This window comes from Ruditapes philippinarum, unplaced genomic scaffold (genome assembly GCF_026571515.1).
Source record: "Ruditapes philippinarum isolate M1 unplaced genomic scaffold, ASM2657151v2 ctg1385_1_1_1_1, whole genome shotgun sequence".
Lineage (NCBI taxonomy): Eukaryota > Metazoa > Mollusca > Bivalvia > Venerida > Veneridae > Ruditapes > Ruditapes philippinarum.
In genome coordinates, this window is record NW_026854172.1 from 146,802 (window position 1) to 164,662 (window position 17,861).

Below are 17,861 nucleotides of genomic sequence, written 5' to 3' on the forward strand. Positions count from 1 at the left end.
AATTTTGGCAAAAACTGTATGAAAGTTTTTAACTTAATAAATAAATTACTAAATGTTTTTTAATTGATTTCTTTTTTTTAAATTTGATATTAATTCGTGTCTTGTGTAATTTTAAAAGTGATATTAAACATGTGTGATGTAAATAAATTGTATGACAACTCATTAAAACATAAACATGTTCATTATTTCGACATTATACAACAAACATTCATCTGCCCCGACTGTACATGTACTGTACTGATGACTTAACTATGACATATTTTAACCTACATGTATATAAATTCATATATCTAAAACTTAAATTTTAGTCTATGATATTCAAGACTTTGGTTTCTCATAGAAACTGTGTATATTTTATGTTCTAATTTAGCAGATTTAGGTCACCTGTACACAGACAATTGCTCGGTTGACTATAATCCTGGACGTTTACAACAGCATTAATACCTAAATCTAACAGGTATATTAAAGGACCAAATAACTTTCACTTCAACAGTTGTCTAACTGCTGGGATACGTATACAACAATCATACAATGTCCCTGGCTGTCTCTTTATTACCTCAATAGATCATCTATAATTACCAATAAACTTTTCTGTATTATTCTAAAAATCTCCCTTACATCACCTAGACTTATATCTTATCCCTGTAGACTTATCTACCAGCCATGAGGATAATTCTTGGTTAAACAGATGCTTTGATAACACAGTGTACATGAGATTATAGGAAGATTTCTAACTGTCAGTCATGGAGGTCATAAAATGTGAAATATGGCAATTTAATATACATATCACTGGACGATGATCAATATTTCAATATCAAAACAAGATAATTTAGTCAGTATAGTCATTCAACTGTCAAAATTATGTTTCATTTTCTAAACTTAAGCTTTAAGATATTTTTGAAAGATTAAATTTTTTCATACACAGGATAACACTGTTTACTTTCTGCTGACTGCTGTAAAAAAATATAAGACTGCAATTTCTAAAATGTACTCTATAAAATGAAATCAAAATGTTCATATACGAGTACTTGGTTACATAACTGAGGTTCAGGCATTTCACTTAATATGCCAGTAACAATAAATTCTAAATAACTTTTCTATTGTGTTAGGAAAAGCAAGAAAATACAAATCTGTAAGTGCAGTAAGACCATTTTTGTCATTTATTCATAGCTTAAGAGGAGATGATTCCTTAACTTAACAGTTAGTGATTCATTAAAAAAATTCCCTGAACGATCTTTAGGGTTAGGGTTAGGGTTAGGGTTAGGGTTAGGGTTAGGGTGTGTAAGGGGGAGGGAGGGGGGTTGAATGAAAGTGATAAGCCATTGCCACAAGCATACAGCAAGGCCAACCTACACATATGTTTAGTCTGACCAAGCTCAATACAGTTGTCTTATTAACTAATAATTTCTATCTTGATCTCCCCAAGACTGATATATTGTAATGGACAATTCCAAAAAAAATTGAAGCTTGAGAAATTCAATCTATTTAAGAAAATCAACAGGTTAAAGGTTGAGAAGAGAGAATAACTTACAGTTGGTGTTGTAGATGGTCTATTCAGCACCATTGTTTCTCTTCTCACATCGGCTACCTGACTTGACGAGAATTCTCCCTGGTACGCATATTACGTCTACGATCTAGAAAATCCAAATAAGCATCACTATAAATAGGTCTATCATAATACATGCCCGAGTAATATGTGCTCGTGTAATACGGTCTGTAGCCACTGCTGTAACGGCCATAGTATGACATGGTTACAATGGTCAATCAACTACCAGTCCTTACTGGAAAACCAGTTCTTACTGGAACATACAAATAGCCCGACCTATGTAGAGCACTACAGCCACAATCTTGTATAAGTATACTGTCTCTGTCTTATCTTTCAATATACAAACATTTCTAAATTATGTTCATACAACAAACAATCAAATTTCAAAGTATCTTCCTATTCGTTGTGACAATGCATCTATCCAACAATTGTCCAATAATCACTATATTTTTATAAATTAAATAATTCAAATTTTGTTCTGAACCCTCTCAAAGTGAAAATGATGTCCTCCTAGATTCATGATGCTCATAATTTATGTACAAACAATTTATTCCAGCACACTTAATGTTGTCAAAGGTTTAATTGTCTAGTTTTATTACATACATTACAGACCACAAGGTATTTTATTATCTTATATTGATTCTGGTCACAGATCTACACCTACATTAAAACAACCATCACATCATTTGTTCAGTCAATGTTACAATGTTCTCTTCTTTTTTGCATGATTGACCTTCCAAGATTTCATTACAAATCAATAAGAATCTGTTAAATATTTCACTTATTGTAAATGTCACATTTGTTAAACAAGTTTGAAAATGTCTCCTACATCCTCTCCTTATAGCATTCATCACATTTTGAGTTTGAAATAAATTTAAATAATACTGGTGTTACATTTTGTATTTTATTAATGTTACTTAGATAACTTAAAGCTCCTGCCACATTTTCAGTACAAACACATTTTCATATTGCCTTGTCAAATGAAATATTAACATTTCCTACTAAAAAATGTATATATCCCTTAAACATTTATACACATTTCCTTAACTTTCACTTTTTAGCATGTTTTCTAAATTTTATATTTCACCAACCATTCATTACATATTAACATCACATTTGGTCACATCTATGTTTTCTGTAACTGCCTTGTTCTCTTTATTTTTCCTTTTCAAAACCCAAAAGGATAATCATTAGAAATTCACTTGAAAAAAAATATTGTCATATAAAACCATATCCTCTTCTATCTTTCACTAAACACCTTACTAAGTCTCTAAATTTGCTCATTTTAAAGGTCAATCTATCCCTAACATTCTATAGTTTATTGGAAATCATTTGTGATTTTAACTACTGAAAGTATATAAAACTTAATATATATAGGCAAACAAACAGTCTACAGTGAGTAAATGGAGAAAAAGTGAAAATCAAATAAACTCAATGATTGACCTATACAAAATGTTCAAGTGTTAATTATCAATATTTATTTACTATCTTCTTCAGTACAATGAAATAATGGATGAACTATTTTAAAGTATAAATTAAATGAAGATCAGCAAGATTTAATTTCAATATAGTATTTGAAGCCTTTGATTGTTTCATCGCTTTTGTCTTGTTTGTTTGGCTTTGTTTTACGTGGATTTTAACTGTTGAGTCACATTTTTGGTAATATCTCGACATTCGGTACACCTAACCAGATTTCCTTGGTAACTAACTAGTAATTATCAATTTCACTGCAAGTGACCAATTATTAATCTCACATGATTTCTGAATCTAAGATGAGAGGCAAATGATTATAAGATTCAATGTCAAAGATCAATAATTGTCACAGAGAAATTTTTCCTGGCCTGAGGATTGAACCAGCCACCCCATGATTATAAACCTGATGATCTCCTTACTGAAGTATAAGCCAGGGCACAAATTTTCCAATTTTATTTCATTCTACCTACTAAGTGTTTATATTACAATGCCAATGATGTCATGAAGTTCATGATTTAAAAACATGTTAAAGGGCCTTAACTCTACAAGAATTGTCAAATATGATTATGCAAAACTATATCTATTAAATAAAATCAATGATTTCTAATTTTGTCCCAAAGTGTGCGATGATAACTGGCTGTCTTTAAATATTTCAATATATATATATACTTTCTTTCATGTCCTTAAGCTCTTGAACTCAACTTTATAATTTCATCAATGATTTTAGAACAGAATTTGACTGAGAGTGATCATTATTTATTATCTAAACAAGGGAATGCTTTTTCAACATACAGTATAAAACTATCATCATGTAATACAATATCTTCCTATATTGACTAAATTACTTCAGTTCAATCATACAAAATACCAAACTTTTCATTTTTCCACTTCACATTTTTACCTTTATTTAATATATAACTTATGTTTTAAACTTTCAATTTACTTTAATACATCTTAAAGGCTTGAATCCACTTTTATCTACTTTAAAACTCTTGAAATACATTCAAAGTACAATCTATAACCCTTAAAAGTCAATGATAGATTTACTGAAGAGTTCACTGGTATAGTGAACATTCCTACAACAGACCATGTTTGTCCCGTGCACACCTGACACGTCCTACAATAACAAAGCTTAAGACACACTTTATGTTGTCCATAAAAAGTTGCAGTAACAGCATACAGAATCCTATTTAAAGTGAACAACCATGAGCATTAGAATTTAGTGAAGTTATTTACTAATTGAGTATACCCTTGAAACACTGCAGTCAAAGTTTGAAATGTATTAATCAAAAGAGATGTAAAAAATGAAGAAAAAATCTGAGTTGCCTTAAATAAATAATATATAAACCCACTTTGAGAGAGTTACCTTTCTGCACAGATGGGTAATATGAAATAGCTTAAAGTTCAAACAACTCAAGTTAAGGCATAAGTGGATTACCCATATCAATGTTTTCAAGTCAAAAAGGCATAATTCTGTCAAACTGACAGATTATGTCCTCTGTCTGTTGATGAAGGTCGTGATGTAAACAAGTATGTCAGTTTCAACATACTCCAATGGTTTTGAATAAGTGAGGACAAAAACTACCAAGTCAATACACTTTCTAGTCAAAAAAGGGCATAATTCACGCCGACGCCGACGCCGGGGCGAGTAGGATAGCTCCCCTTTTCATAGAAAAGTCGAGCTAAAAATTAAAAACTAACTGGTGTCACTGTCAAGTTAGTGACAGTCGACACGAGTACCCATACGGTGACAACAGACAGGTCATCAATATTAATCTATAAATAATTAATATTATTATTAAGGGAGATAATCCTGTCATTAAAGGAGATAATCCTGTCATTAAATGAAGAGATAAAAAAACTTGTAAGCAAACAAATCATTTATTATAATAAATCCGCGTGCATGATAAGGCACATATTATTTTAGCATAATTAAGTAAACCTCAGCTTGCTGGAGGGCTAGAGGTATAAGAGACTTACTTAAATTACCAATATGCTGATATGAAGACAAATTCTTTTATTTTATACGGATTTTACCCTAAACTTATTGAGTTATATCCTGGATGGTTTCTTTCAACTTTCATTGTCAAACTGTCTATGATATGATATTATGATAATTAAATTTCAGAAGTTGGTCAGCTTAGACTGATATGCCAGGCCATATTGCATCAAGGTGCCTATTGACAAATTGGTCAAGGCTTTATAGAGTTTGATTCTAGCAGTGTTAAAGTTAAAAGCACAATTTCTTTGTTAAAAGTGCTATAGTGATTCTGTAACATTAAGGGGAAGTGAGTAGATGCTGAAAGCTACTCCATTCTATATTTTAAATTCACCAGCAAGGAACATCAATAAAATCCTCAATCCAAATTCTAACTTGATAGATTTTCCACTGAAATAATGCAATCTTTATACATAGGATTCAAACTCATAAAAGATAAAAAATTCCTGTCCATATGATTAAGTATTTTTTCATTTTATTTATGATATAATTAATGAGTTATGTTTAACATATAAATAAGATATACGGAGTACATATAAAATAATTTCAAACCTATGATAATCACTGAAATCACTAATTTTCTTATAATAAAAAAGGACTTCCATATCAAAGCTGAAAATCCAGTTATATAGCGACAATGTAAATGCTGAGGAATTTAAATAATATGAATGAATCAGTTGGCTTTTAAAACAATAATTTATTTTAAATTTTGATATTCAGCTCACAAAAAATAGCAATAATTGAAAACTAAACAGATTCTAAAGAGAAATGTTAATTCAACAGTTATTTAGCATCTTCACTGTATAAACATTTTTCACGCAATAAACACACAGAGGCCCACATGGAAGATCGGGAAACCGAATGTGTAAGCCTCGTTAAATAAAGTCGTTACTTACTTACTTACTTACTTACTTACTTACAGAAAAAAAATACAGAAAAAAAAAACATGCAAACTCAACCAGTCTTTACCAGTGATTAATGCTTCCAAGGGATCACACTTTTTCCAGATTTTGATTAAATTTTGGATGAATAAAAATGTAAAATTGATAGTCAGAAAGTAAAAACTCTAGTGAGAATATTAAGAGATCAATAAAATATCTTACAAGCTGTTCTATTCCGTTGTCTCCAGTGATCGATGACATCTTGTATGGCCATATCATCTACTGTAATATTAGCCCAGTCTAATATAGTCCACATTCCAGGACCCATTCTTATATATATACAATATCCTCTCAACTTATATATATACAAATATCACTTCCTGTTATTCTAAATATATTACTATTATATTCCTCCCTGTGTCGCAACTGTAACATTTATCTTACATTTTAATATTGGAACTAATTATAGTCCTAGAAAACATTGTTTATCTAAATAAAGCAAGTTAAACTGTTCACATCTACAAGAAGCTTAATTACCACTATTGTCACTTAAACAATATATTTCCCTTTCATTTTAACTGTTCATATCCAAGCAAGTTCTTCTTATTTAAAATAACTTTCATTAGAATCAGCTTATATACTAATTATAATACGGTAATTGTTGACATCATCAAAATTAATCTTCTTTTTAAGAATTTTGTCCTTTAAAAAAAACAGATAAAATATTATCATATATTAATTTAATATTTGTCATGAAATCTGCCGTTTATTACAGCTGGACGCCCACAGTGAACTCAGTTATAAAATAATTTGTTACGTTTATCAGCACACTTCATTTGTTTAATATCGCTAATTCTATTGTAGGTATTGTGGCGAGTTGATCAAATGAAATAACAAGCTGTGAAGTTAACTCTATCAAATGATTTGTTAGTTTTTGGATTATAGCGCCTTCAACTGTCAAAAACACGACTGACCAATCAGAGACGAGGATTTATTAAGGAGGATTATGGGTAGGACTGGTTTATGACAATCAACTGTTCGGTCGGTCTTTATTTCAATCATAAATTCTATCAGTATTTTATTGATCATAATAAGTATGATACATGGCATGTGTTTTTCTGTTTATTAAATATATAATTGTATTGTCTATATAATTTTATAGTACTTTGAACATTTAATATTTCTAAAGATAATTACCTCCTTTTATGAAGATAACACTAAATGAAGACATACATGTAGTGCATTACTGTTATATTACAACAAAAGTAAGGTAGAGCACTTAACTATACAGAGTACTTGGTAGTAAAAACAAGAGCCTGGAAGATGAAGATTTCATTAACAATACAGGACAATCTTACAGTGTATTTCTCTGACTATATGACTTTTTCTTCCAATAAGTCTTGTGTATTGACCAACATATTTTTTAGTTCACAAAGGGATATATTTCATTTAAATTCCATGTGAAAAGTCATATGCCTTAGAAAGTGACATCAGATTATGATCCCAAAAACTCATTACTGAAAGTTTCAAGCAGATACTGAAGTTTGATGTTACATACAAAACTTAGGCAAATAATTTTTAAAATGTTCACTAAATGCCACTACTGTCAATGTCTGCTGGCAAAATAAGACAGGAATAAAGGTTATATAAGTAAAAATTTATGCTCAATTTCAGGGACATTAAGTGACATATACAATAATGATACAAGGAACATGTGTGAAAAGCTTAGAATATGAGGACGACTCGAACATACCCCCATGAACATGATTTAGGTAACAAATGTACTATAGGCACAAACAAATGTACTATTGGCACAATCAAGGTTACAGAAATAAGCTCCATTATTTCCAAATTAATGTAGGATCTGCCTACTAGTCCACAATCATGTAACCTAAATCTTGATTGAATCATTATAAAATAGTCTTCACTGTAAGAGAATCAAAACCTAAGGTTACTAATATCAAGTGACATTAAGCCTAGAGAGATGACCACAACGCTCACTTCACTGCCAATATCAAGTACTGTTAACTCCTTGAATCAAGCACTCTCCCAGAGAATATATTACAGAATTAAGGACTCTCAATCCACGCTCAATACCCACTCAATCTCTGTCCTGATTTAACGGTCAGATTTATTTGTGTGATCTGACGTTAATTATATAACAAGTGACACATTAAAGGATTAATGAAATTAATCTGTTAACTACAAGAAAAGATTAAACTTTTGTCACCTTCGCCTAATTCCTTAACGAGGGCTTTCACTGTATAATTATATCAAGACTATCTAATCCTCTAACAATATTATTATAATACAATAATAATGAATATTATTAAAACAAAACTGAGAGAATGTTAATACAGACAAAATAACTTGTAAAAAAAAGATTGCGGCAAAATTTTAAATTTTAGTATTTAGATTAACTAGATATGAATGGAACTTAATGAGAAGTAGGCAAATCTCACAAAATAACCCTTTTAGTATTAATTTATTCTTAAAACATATTATCTTCAAATTAAGCACATCAATATCAAACATGTCTGATTTTAATGCAATGAGTATTAACATACAGAAAGTTGACAATTTCAATGAAAACAGTTTTGAATATCCACCTGACATTGTATATTGTATATAAAACTACAGGACAAATGACTTTCGTGTTGGTAAAACTACATGACAAATTACTTTCATGTTGGTAAAACTACAGGACAAACAACTACATGTATAATGTTGGTAAAACTACAGGACAACAACCATCATGTTGGTAAAACTACAGGACAAACAACCATCATGTTGGTAAAACTACAGGACAAACAACTATCATGTTGGTAAAACTACAGGACAAACAACCATCATGTTGGTAAAACTACAGGACAAATGACTTTCATGTTGGTAAAATTACATGACAAACAAATATCATGTTGGTAAAACTACAGGACAAACAACCATCATGTTGGTAAAACTATGGACAAACAACTATCATGTTGGTAAAACTGCAAGACAAACAACTATCATGTTTGTAAAACTACAGGACAAACAACTTTAGTGTTAGTAAAACAACAAGACAACAACTATCATATTCGTAAAACTACATAGCAAATAATTATCATGTTGTTAAAATTATGTCATTCAGCAATATGAAAATCCTTGACAATATTTCTGATGTTTTCAACTGAACTTTATTTCCTTCTTAACCATATCAATGCTACATATCAATCTACCTTACTGAATGTATCAAACTTTCAAATGATGTATTTGTTATTCTTATATGCTGTACAAATGCTGTATATGGGTCAGATTCCTCAGTATGAAATAAACTTTGATGAAACTATAAAAGAAAAGTAAATAACTTAGAATTTAATACATATCTAATTCTGTGCTGACTTTCTTAAAAATGTTATGTTTAAGTACATGTGGTTATTATCACTAGATATATATGTGATTTGTTTAACTAGTATTTTGTTTGTCTTAGCCAAGGGCATATAATATTGTATGCTGATTATAGCTTTTAAATGAGAACATTTATTAATATTTGACTGGTTATGCAACCAGCTTAGAGAAAGGCCTAAATATATTTTCAAAATATATACTAATAGAATAGTGAACAGTGCAGACCAGAATCATCAGACATTACCATTATGCCAGCTGATCTTGGTCTGCACTGTTAACACTGGTAAATTCAGTTGCTGCCAGCTGGCTAACAAGCTAAAGATTCAGCCAGTTAAAACACTGGTAAATTCAGTTGCTGCCAGCTGGCTAACAAGCTAAAGATTCAGCCAGTTATAACACTGGTAAATTCAGTTGCTGCCAGCTGGCTAACAAGCTAAAGATTCAGCCAGTTATAACACTGGTAAATTCAGATGCTGCCAGCTGGCTAACAAGCTAAAGATTCAGCCAGTTATAACACTGGTAAATTCAGTTGCTGCCAGCTGGCTAACAAGCTAAAGATTCAGCCAGTTAAAACACTGGTAAATTCAGTTGCTGCCAGCTGGCTAACAAGCTAAAGATTCAGCCAGTTATAACACTGGTAAATTCAGTTGCTGCCAGCTGGCTAACAAGCTAAAGATTCAGCCAGTTATAACACTGGTAAATTCAGTTGCTGCCAGCTGGCTAACAAGCTAAAGATTCAGCCAGTTATAACACTGGTAAATTCAGATGCTGCCAGCTGGCTAACAAGCTAAAGATTCAGCCAGTTATAACACTGGTAAATTCAGTTGCTGCCAGCTGGCTAACAAGCTAAAGATTCAGCCAGTTATAACACTGGTAAATTCAGTTGCTGCCAGCTGGCTAACAAGCTAAAGATTCAGCCAGTTATAACACTGGTAAATTCAGTTGCTGCCAGCTGGCTAACAAGCTAAAGATTCAGCCAGTTATAACACTGGTAAATTCAGTTGCTGCCAGCTGGCTAACAAGCTAAAGATTCAGCCAGTTATAACACTGGTAAATTCAGTTGCTGCCAGCTGGCTAACAAGCTAAAGATTCAGCCAGTTATAACACTGGTAAATTCAGTTGCTGCCAGTAGGCTAACAGGCTAGCGATTCAGCCAGTTATATAGATGCTGACAACATGGTGAGAAAGATTACTACATACTTATACTTTAAAACATAGAGCTAAATACATCAACAATTATATAATTAATACTTTAATCAGGTTATTAACAGGTTAACACCTCTCTCTCTCCTACTTAATGTTACTATATTAAAACATGACCTTAATCTTTTAATTCCAACTTTATTCAACATGGTCTGATTAGAAAATACAACTCTTTGAAGAATTTACTTTGACCAAGTGTTGACCATAGCAGAGTATTTTTTCCAGGATTTTGGTAACATGACCCATACCCATGGCATTGGGAATTTCAGCAATGTTTTATCAAAAATTGGGGAAAAAAGCATAACTTAAATTTTGAAGAGATTAAATGAATGCAAAGAATCACTGTCTAGGAAGGCATCTTCAAACATTTAAGCACCTCAACAGTGAAGAAGCCCTTATTTTCAAAGATTTTAGAATTTGTATTCAATACTTTTATTTTGTTACTTTCAATTGGGAATTTTTTCCTGTGGAATGGGAAAATAACATACTATTTTCAAATGGGAATATAACCGAATATTGTTTATAAAATAAGCCAAAAAAATCCCTGCAAAAAATACATTATAACTTTATATTGAATTTGTTTACATGTATTTAAACTTACCAAATTACAACAAATCAAGTTCCAGCTCAGCTCATGTTTCATTTAGTGAACAATAACAAGTATAATTAACTTATTTGAGGACAGACAAATCTTAAGAGGAACCTGTCATTAAAAAAGCTTCACCAACCTAATTTTCAACCTGTAATACAGACTGCCCTAATGAAATGTCTTGGATAAAAATCATTCTTCCTTGAAGTAAAGGTACAAGAACTTTTATTTGGATTGTACATGTTACTTTTATCTAGACAAGCGTATCATCATTAAGTGTATGGCTCCTAAATTATACAGTCAAGAATTACTTGGTAATTTAAATACCTGCAATAGTAATCTCTTTTTTTGTTTGTTTTTATTGGGTTTTACATCACACCGGCAGAGTAAAGGTCATACCGCCACGTTCTAGCTTAACTGGTGGAGGAAGACCTCAGGTGCCCTTCCGTGCATTATTTCAGGCACAAATGGGTACCTGAGTAGAACCACCGACATGCAATAGTAATCTTAGCTAGTAAATAATCTACATTACCTCCAGACTCTACATCCACTGATTTCCCATCCTGAGTTTTAATTGTTGGTCCCTGTCCCTCAGCCCTCTGAGCCCAGCGCCCTCGGGGAGCCGGACCTGACCCAGCATCATCATCATCATCTGGCTTATTCTCAGTACTTTCTCCAGATGAATCCTCAAACTGTAACAACCAATCACCATCCAGTTAATTTATGTAAATCTTTCAAAAATTATATGTCCTCATTAAAATAATTACGCCTTTATGCACATGTGTATATCTTACTGTATAAAACAGTAATAGTTTTATTTTATAATTTCTCTTTCATGTGCCAAAGGGGCTTGTCTTATTGTAGAGTCTGGCATGTTTAAGTCATTTCCTTTGTTATTTATCATATCAATTCAAGAAGCTTGAATTAAAGCAAAACAAGTTCTGATGATAATAATAATATTGTCAGATATAAACTGTGTTGGGTTATAAATATTTTTATCACAGGTTTTCTATTAGCATTACTGAATACATGTAGTCAAGGACAGATATCAGACAAAAGTTATCTTCTCCTTTTATACATGTAACATTGCAAAAGTATTTTTATGTAACTGTGTTGTCATGGTAACAAATACTTCAATATAATTTGACTAATATAACTAGGTGATTTTTGTATCTTCATTTTTTTCCAATCAATAATGGACAAAGAAAGAGTGTTATTTTGAACTCATAGAACAAACTATTAGCAGAAAGTAAAATTTGAGGCTATCTGATATATTTTTTACCTTTTTCTTTGCCCAGCTTGGAAGTTGACTAATGCTGAACCTGTAGTCCAGATTATCCCTGGGTGAGGGGGAGGGACTGTTACTAATGTTGTTCTGACTACCACAGTACTGGGCCGGGTACATCTCCTTTAGTACTCTCTCTGGACTGAAATATTCCCTCTCTGGTGCCACACTACCATCTATATCATCATTCTTAAATACTTTCAGTGGATCTAGTCTGTAAATACATATAAATAAAATAAATCTGTCAGTATCATGTTGCTTGGATGCAGAAAGATTTTTTTCCCTCATAACATTGTCACAACCTATTATTTTCATGTTCCCTTAAGAGATAAGATAAAATATAAACAAATTTGATATGTATGTGTTTTCTATAGTAAACAAAGAGTAAATAGCTTCTCCTAAACTTACTTAATGCTTCCATTAGTTAAATGTGGTAATATTTGTCCCATTTCCTTCAGTCGACTCTGCATCTGGTTGGTCATATCTTGAGGTAATCTCCACACAAATATACACCTGTAAATATATTAATTAATTTTCAAATTATCCTTAAAATAAAGGAATTGCAACGTTTTTTTTTTATTGGTAACAATTTTTGATAAGTTATATGTCCTAATTTTTCAAACTGTTATTCTCTATATAATACTCACCAAGTACCCAAGGTCATATAAGGTTGCAACCATATACAGTGTAACTTCTGAATTCCGGAACTTCTTAAATCCGGAAACTTCTGAAATCCGAACATTTTTCAGGGTCCCGAAATTTCTCTTTCTGTTTTCTATGTAATAAATACCTCTGAATTCCGGAACTTCTAAATTCTGAATTCCGAACGATTTTCTGGTAAAATTTGGGTTATATCAATTCAAATTTACTTCCAAAATCCGGAAATTGAAAAAGGGTGTGAAGGAATATTATAATTGAGATTGTAAAACCTTCAAAATGTCAGTATCTTCCAATTAGCAGAAACCATTTATCTTGACACCTATTACAATCACAACTTGTCAAGCATGTCAAACACTTGATTAAAGTGTGAAAAATCAAAAATGAGAAGTATATTGTGATGAAAAACAAAAAATACAGTTTATTAATGGGAAACTTTGTTAATAGCTGGTACAACGTGACATTATATATGCTTTGTATCAACAAATTCAGTTATAAGTGATAATGAAATTTAATATAGAATATATATGTAGTTGTAACTTTTTAAAAGTCCTATAATTTTGCCATTTTATGAATTTAATAAGCTTCCTTTATTGTTCTTCATGTCTGAAACAATTGAGGTTCAATGTTAACGTACTTGTTCAGATAATTCTGAACTTCTGAATTCCGGAAACTTCCAAATTCCGAACTTTTTGGCTAGTCCAACAGGTGTCCGGTTTTCAGAAGTTACACTGTATATTGCGCCATATATCCTGTCAAAAATCTTGATAACTAAAAAACTACATTCTTTTACATTAAGTTAAAATCACACCACACAAAATAAACCCCTGGTCATATATACAGAAATATAAAAACATGTATTAGTTATAAAACAACTGTATAAAAATATCACTGAAAACTTCAATCTTGTTCTGAATCATTACATTGATAATATTATTACACATGGAAAGATTGTGAAATATTTAGATCAATATAAAGTTACAGTAATCATGTTACCGGGGAAATAACCTGTTTATACAGCAATGATATGTTTCTGTCATCAATATTATAGCTGCCAGGTTTTCTTTGTTTATTTTAAGAGAAATATGAGAAGTTTTCAATAACCAGATACAGGCAGCTATCTCAATAGCAGACATTGTGACAGTAAACATGATTTCCAACTTTTACAATAACTTGGTTTTTATGCAACAATGATAAAATGATTCTGTAATATTTCTGAGGAGTAATTCTGTAATATTTGTGTTAATATGTTTGTAATATTTCTGACAAGTATTTCTATTGTGTTTCTGACAAATACTTAAATAATATTTCTGAAAAGTGTTCCTGTAATATTTCTGAAAAGTATTTCCCTAATATTTCTTACATGTATTTCTGTAATATTTATAAATTGTTGACATTTTAGTTATACTGGTGGATAAAAACACTGAGCACTCCCTCATTTAAGATTTCAGGGACAAGCAAACCATCTTTTTTTATATTCTTATAGCAAATAAATCCAGAACATTCAGATAAGATTGCATTTATCCATCAATATATTGCTTCTCAATCATATAAAACAGTATGTCATTATAAAAATTCAGTTTGCACTAGAATATTCAACAGTTTATATACATGTATAGTGTAGGTCAAAGGTCAACTTACCCATCACCTGACGTAGATATCAAATGTCTTAGATCATTCATGAATCTCACATCTGTAGCAATCTCCGAGTGACCAAACATCGTAGCTTGTAATTCACCAGAATAGAAGTCTATTATACAGAGGTTCTTATCACTACAGCTTGTGACAGCAAACGTGCCGGAGGGGTCAAGTTTCATTTTGAGTAACGTACCATCATCTGATAGCGAACCCTTGTATTCCTTCTTCTTCTTTCCTGTCTTTATATTGTAGATCCTTAAATATCAAAATAATTTCATATCATACACAGAAATTGTTTAAACACTATCTAATCACACTAAGTAAAATATATTCATTTAAAATGAAGCAAATATTAGACAAAACTGACAAGGAAAGTATTCTAAAAGTAATATCATAATCAACATAACAAGAGTTCAACATAACATTTTATCACATATCTGTGCAGCTTTTGCAACTCCTTTAAAAAGGTTTTGCATGGCCGTGCATACAATTATTATAGACAAGTTAGTACCTGACATTTCTATCCTGGCAAGCTATGGCTGAGAATTTATGAGTTGGTTCAACTACCATGTCATATAATGTTGTCTTCTCTACTTGATGTGTAGCTAATGTAAACTGAAACTCTGGATCCTGAAATAATATAACATCATGTGTAGCTAATTAATGTAAACTGAAACTCTGGATCCTGAAATAATAGGACAACGTATAATTAATAAAACTTCCCTTTCTACTATATGATTTTTTTTATAATGGTTTTAAGGGGCACCGACACAATTTAGGCCATATGGCGCGAGACAGCAAAATCTGATTTAGGCAAAGCTTGGGAGTTACAAAAACTCCAAATAGCGCCAGGGGTCAGAACCACCTCACCTGCTGGAACTAAGAGATGCATAGACTCAAAACTCAAAATTCAAACCCATTTATAATCATGCAGGAATAAGCTGTGGCTGCAATTCTGATGCCTCATCCCTCAGCCACAAGGGGATTATCACTGTGTTAGAAAACCTCAAGAAATTCATAAACTAATTACCCAGTTTCGTTAATATCTAAACTTGAAACACATACTGATGTGTGTATTAACATAAACACCAATAATTTTCAAATTATCCCTGATATCAATTAAAATCAACCAATAATAATTTTCTTTATAATTCAACAAGCCAACAAATATGTCAACAATAATACATATAATTTTTATTTTATAATCAGAATATAAATGTCTCATTTTGGCTGTTAAATTAACATTCTGTTATTTAATATAATATTATATGCAAGGGAGATAACACCTACCTGTTGTAGATTTCTGAACAGTATAGATTTATCTGCCCCACACGAGATCATTTTTAACTCGTTATCTGTGTCGGTGAATTTAACAGCCGAGATAGAAGAGGAATGATCAGATAATGTTTGTAACAGACCATACTGTTGTTCCGTGTCAAACACGTGGATTAATCTGTCACGACTAGATGATGCAAGTAACTTTGGTCCTGAAATAAACATAAATAAAATAATTTATTTTGTGTATGGAACCGTAAGAAATTATGTATAAAATTTTTCAAGCAATAAAATCATTTGGCTTTATAAATCTAAAATTTTATAGCGAACTTTTCACAAAATTGCAACTTATATAACTAGTATTCTTTAACGCTGTAAGAAATCTTTTTCAACATTATATTAATTTTTACAACAAATAGATGTTCAAATGATTTATTTTACTACTATTATACAGTCAAAAAAATCCAAACCAAACAATAATTTATTTTCATTAAAATTAAATCATTTCAAAATATTGTTTTTTTTTTCTATTATTTACACTATTATAGATGTCTTAAGTTATACTAAGATGTGTTTACCATTTTTCCAGCGAGAATATTCGAGACATAAGACCTCGGACTCGTGAGCTTCTATCTGTTTAATCTCTATCAAATTCTCTAACTCATGAATTCTGTAACATATAAATTATTATTACATGTACATCCGTAGTAAATTATCTTAACTACTTTAAAACTGATCATGATGAAGGTCCACCCTGAAACTTTCACCTTAGTTTGACGTGTTATATCTATCAACCATTTATAATTGTGCTGTATTTAAAAACATGACCACGCAATATGTATTAAGTGAATTTCTACATAAAAACCTTTTTTGAAGTGTAATTATTTTCAAAATGATATAGAAAATTTGCATTAAACACTGAATGTTTGAAGTGTATATAATTGAAAGTATGTATATAAAATTTAAAGTTTCATTAAACAATTAATTCATTGACTGAACAGTTTAAAATTACTATAAACATAATTTCATGTAAAATGTGGATTTCTAATATAAGATTACCTGACATTTCCTTGTCTGTCACCGGAAGCTAAATGTTGACCATCCGGACTGACTCGTATAGAACGTATACCATTCTTGTCATCATAGTTTGTGTCCGTCTTATCAGTAGCACCAGCTGAAACATACATATACATGCATACATAATGTTGATATTCAAAACATTGAAATTGAATTAGTGTTGCAAATATCATTGTTTCTTCATTTTCTAGCACACACTATTAAGAAATAATATGTTTGAGACAAAAAATACAATAGAAGGAAACATAATTTTCACATACAAAACCTAGAAATCTCTAAAAGCAAATTATTTATCAAGTATTGATATCGTAATTTCTTAGGGCTTAGATTAGAAAATTAGACTGAAAGTTTACACACAAACATTTTTAAGAATATTCTCAGCCCATAATCTATTCAGTGTCCAGTGTATAATAATACTAAATACAATAAAATAAAACAATATAGTAACTTACAAGGATTATAGTCTATATCACAGAGAGAAGTTAAACTTGGGTCCATGTACATCACCTTCAATAAATCCTGAAAATATATTATGATATCATAAAATTTTATATCATCACATTTGTTTACTTGCCTTGTAAATGTTTAATTTGGAACAATTCAAGGTTCTCAAGATCCTTATCATATATTAAAGGAACTCCACTGAGGTACAAAAGCCTTAAAACATAAAATTTGAATTTCTTACATAGATCAACTGCGGCACTTAAAACAGAGAAATATGCAAAAAATATTTTAGAAATATATTTATTATAAATTGAAAATCGTATCTTTGTGCTACTTAAGCCCAATTTTAGTGAAAAGTGTTGCAACTATGGCTCATTTTTCACAATTAGAACAATCATTCTGGAAAA

The 17,861-nt window shown here is 30.9% G+C and overlaps 1 protein-coding gene across 1 annotated transcript in view; it reads right to left on the minus strand.

Moving 5' to 3' along the window:
• Positions 1-17,861, minus strand: part of LOC132739248 (mitogen-activated protein kinase-binding protein 1-like) — a 76,815-nt gene that overhangs the window by 18,373 nt on the left and 40,581 nt on the right. Inside the window, exons 12-21 of the mRNA XM_060726912.1 lie at positions 17,463-17,529; positions 16,993-17,107; positions 16,512-16,603; positions 15,949-16,145; positions 15,170-15,288; positions 14,662-14,913; positions 12,772-12,876; positions 12,361-12,577; positions 11,606-11,770; positions 1,532-1,609 (exon numbers count right to left, since the gene is read on the minus strand). Coding sequence (XP_060582895.1) covers positions 1,532-1,609; positions 11,606-11,770; positions 12,361-12,577; positions 12,772-12,876; positions 14,662-14,913; positions 15,170-15,288; positions 15,949-16,145; positions 16,512-16,603; positions 16,993-17,107; positions 17,463-17,529 — 1,407 coding nt within the window. The remainder of the gene's footprint in view (positions 1-1,531; positions 1,610-11,605; positions 11,771-12,360; positions 12,578-12,771; positions 12,877-14,661; positions 14,914-15,169; positions 15,289-15,948; positions 16,146-16,511; positions 16,604-16,992; positions 17,108-17,462; positions 17,530-17,861) is intronic.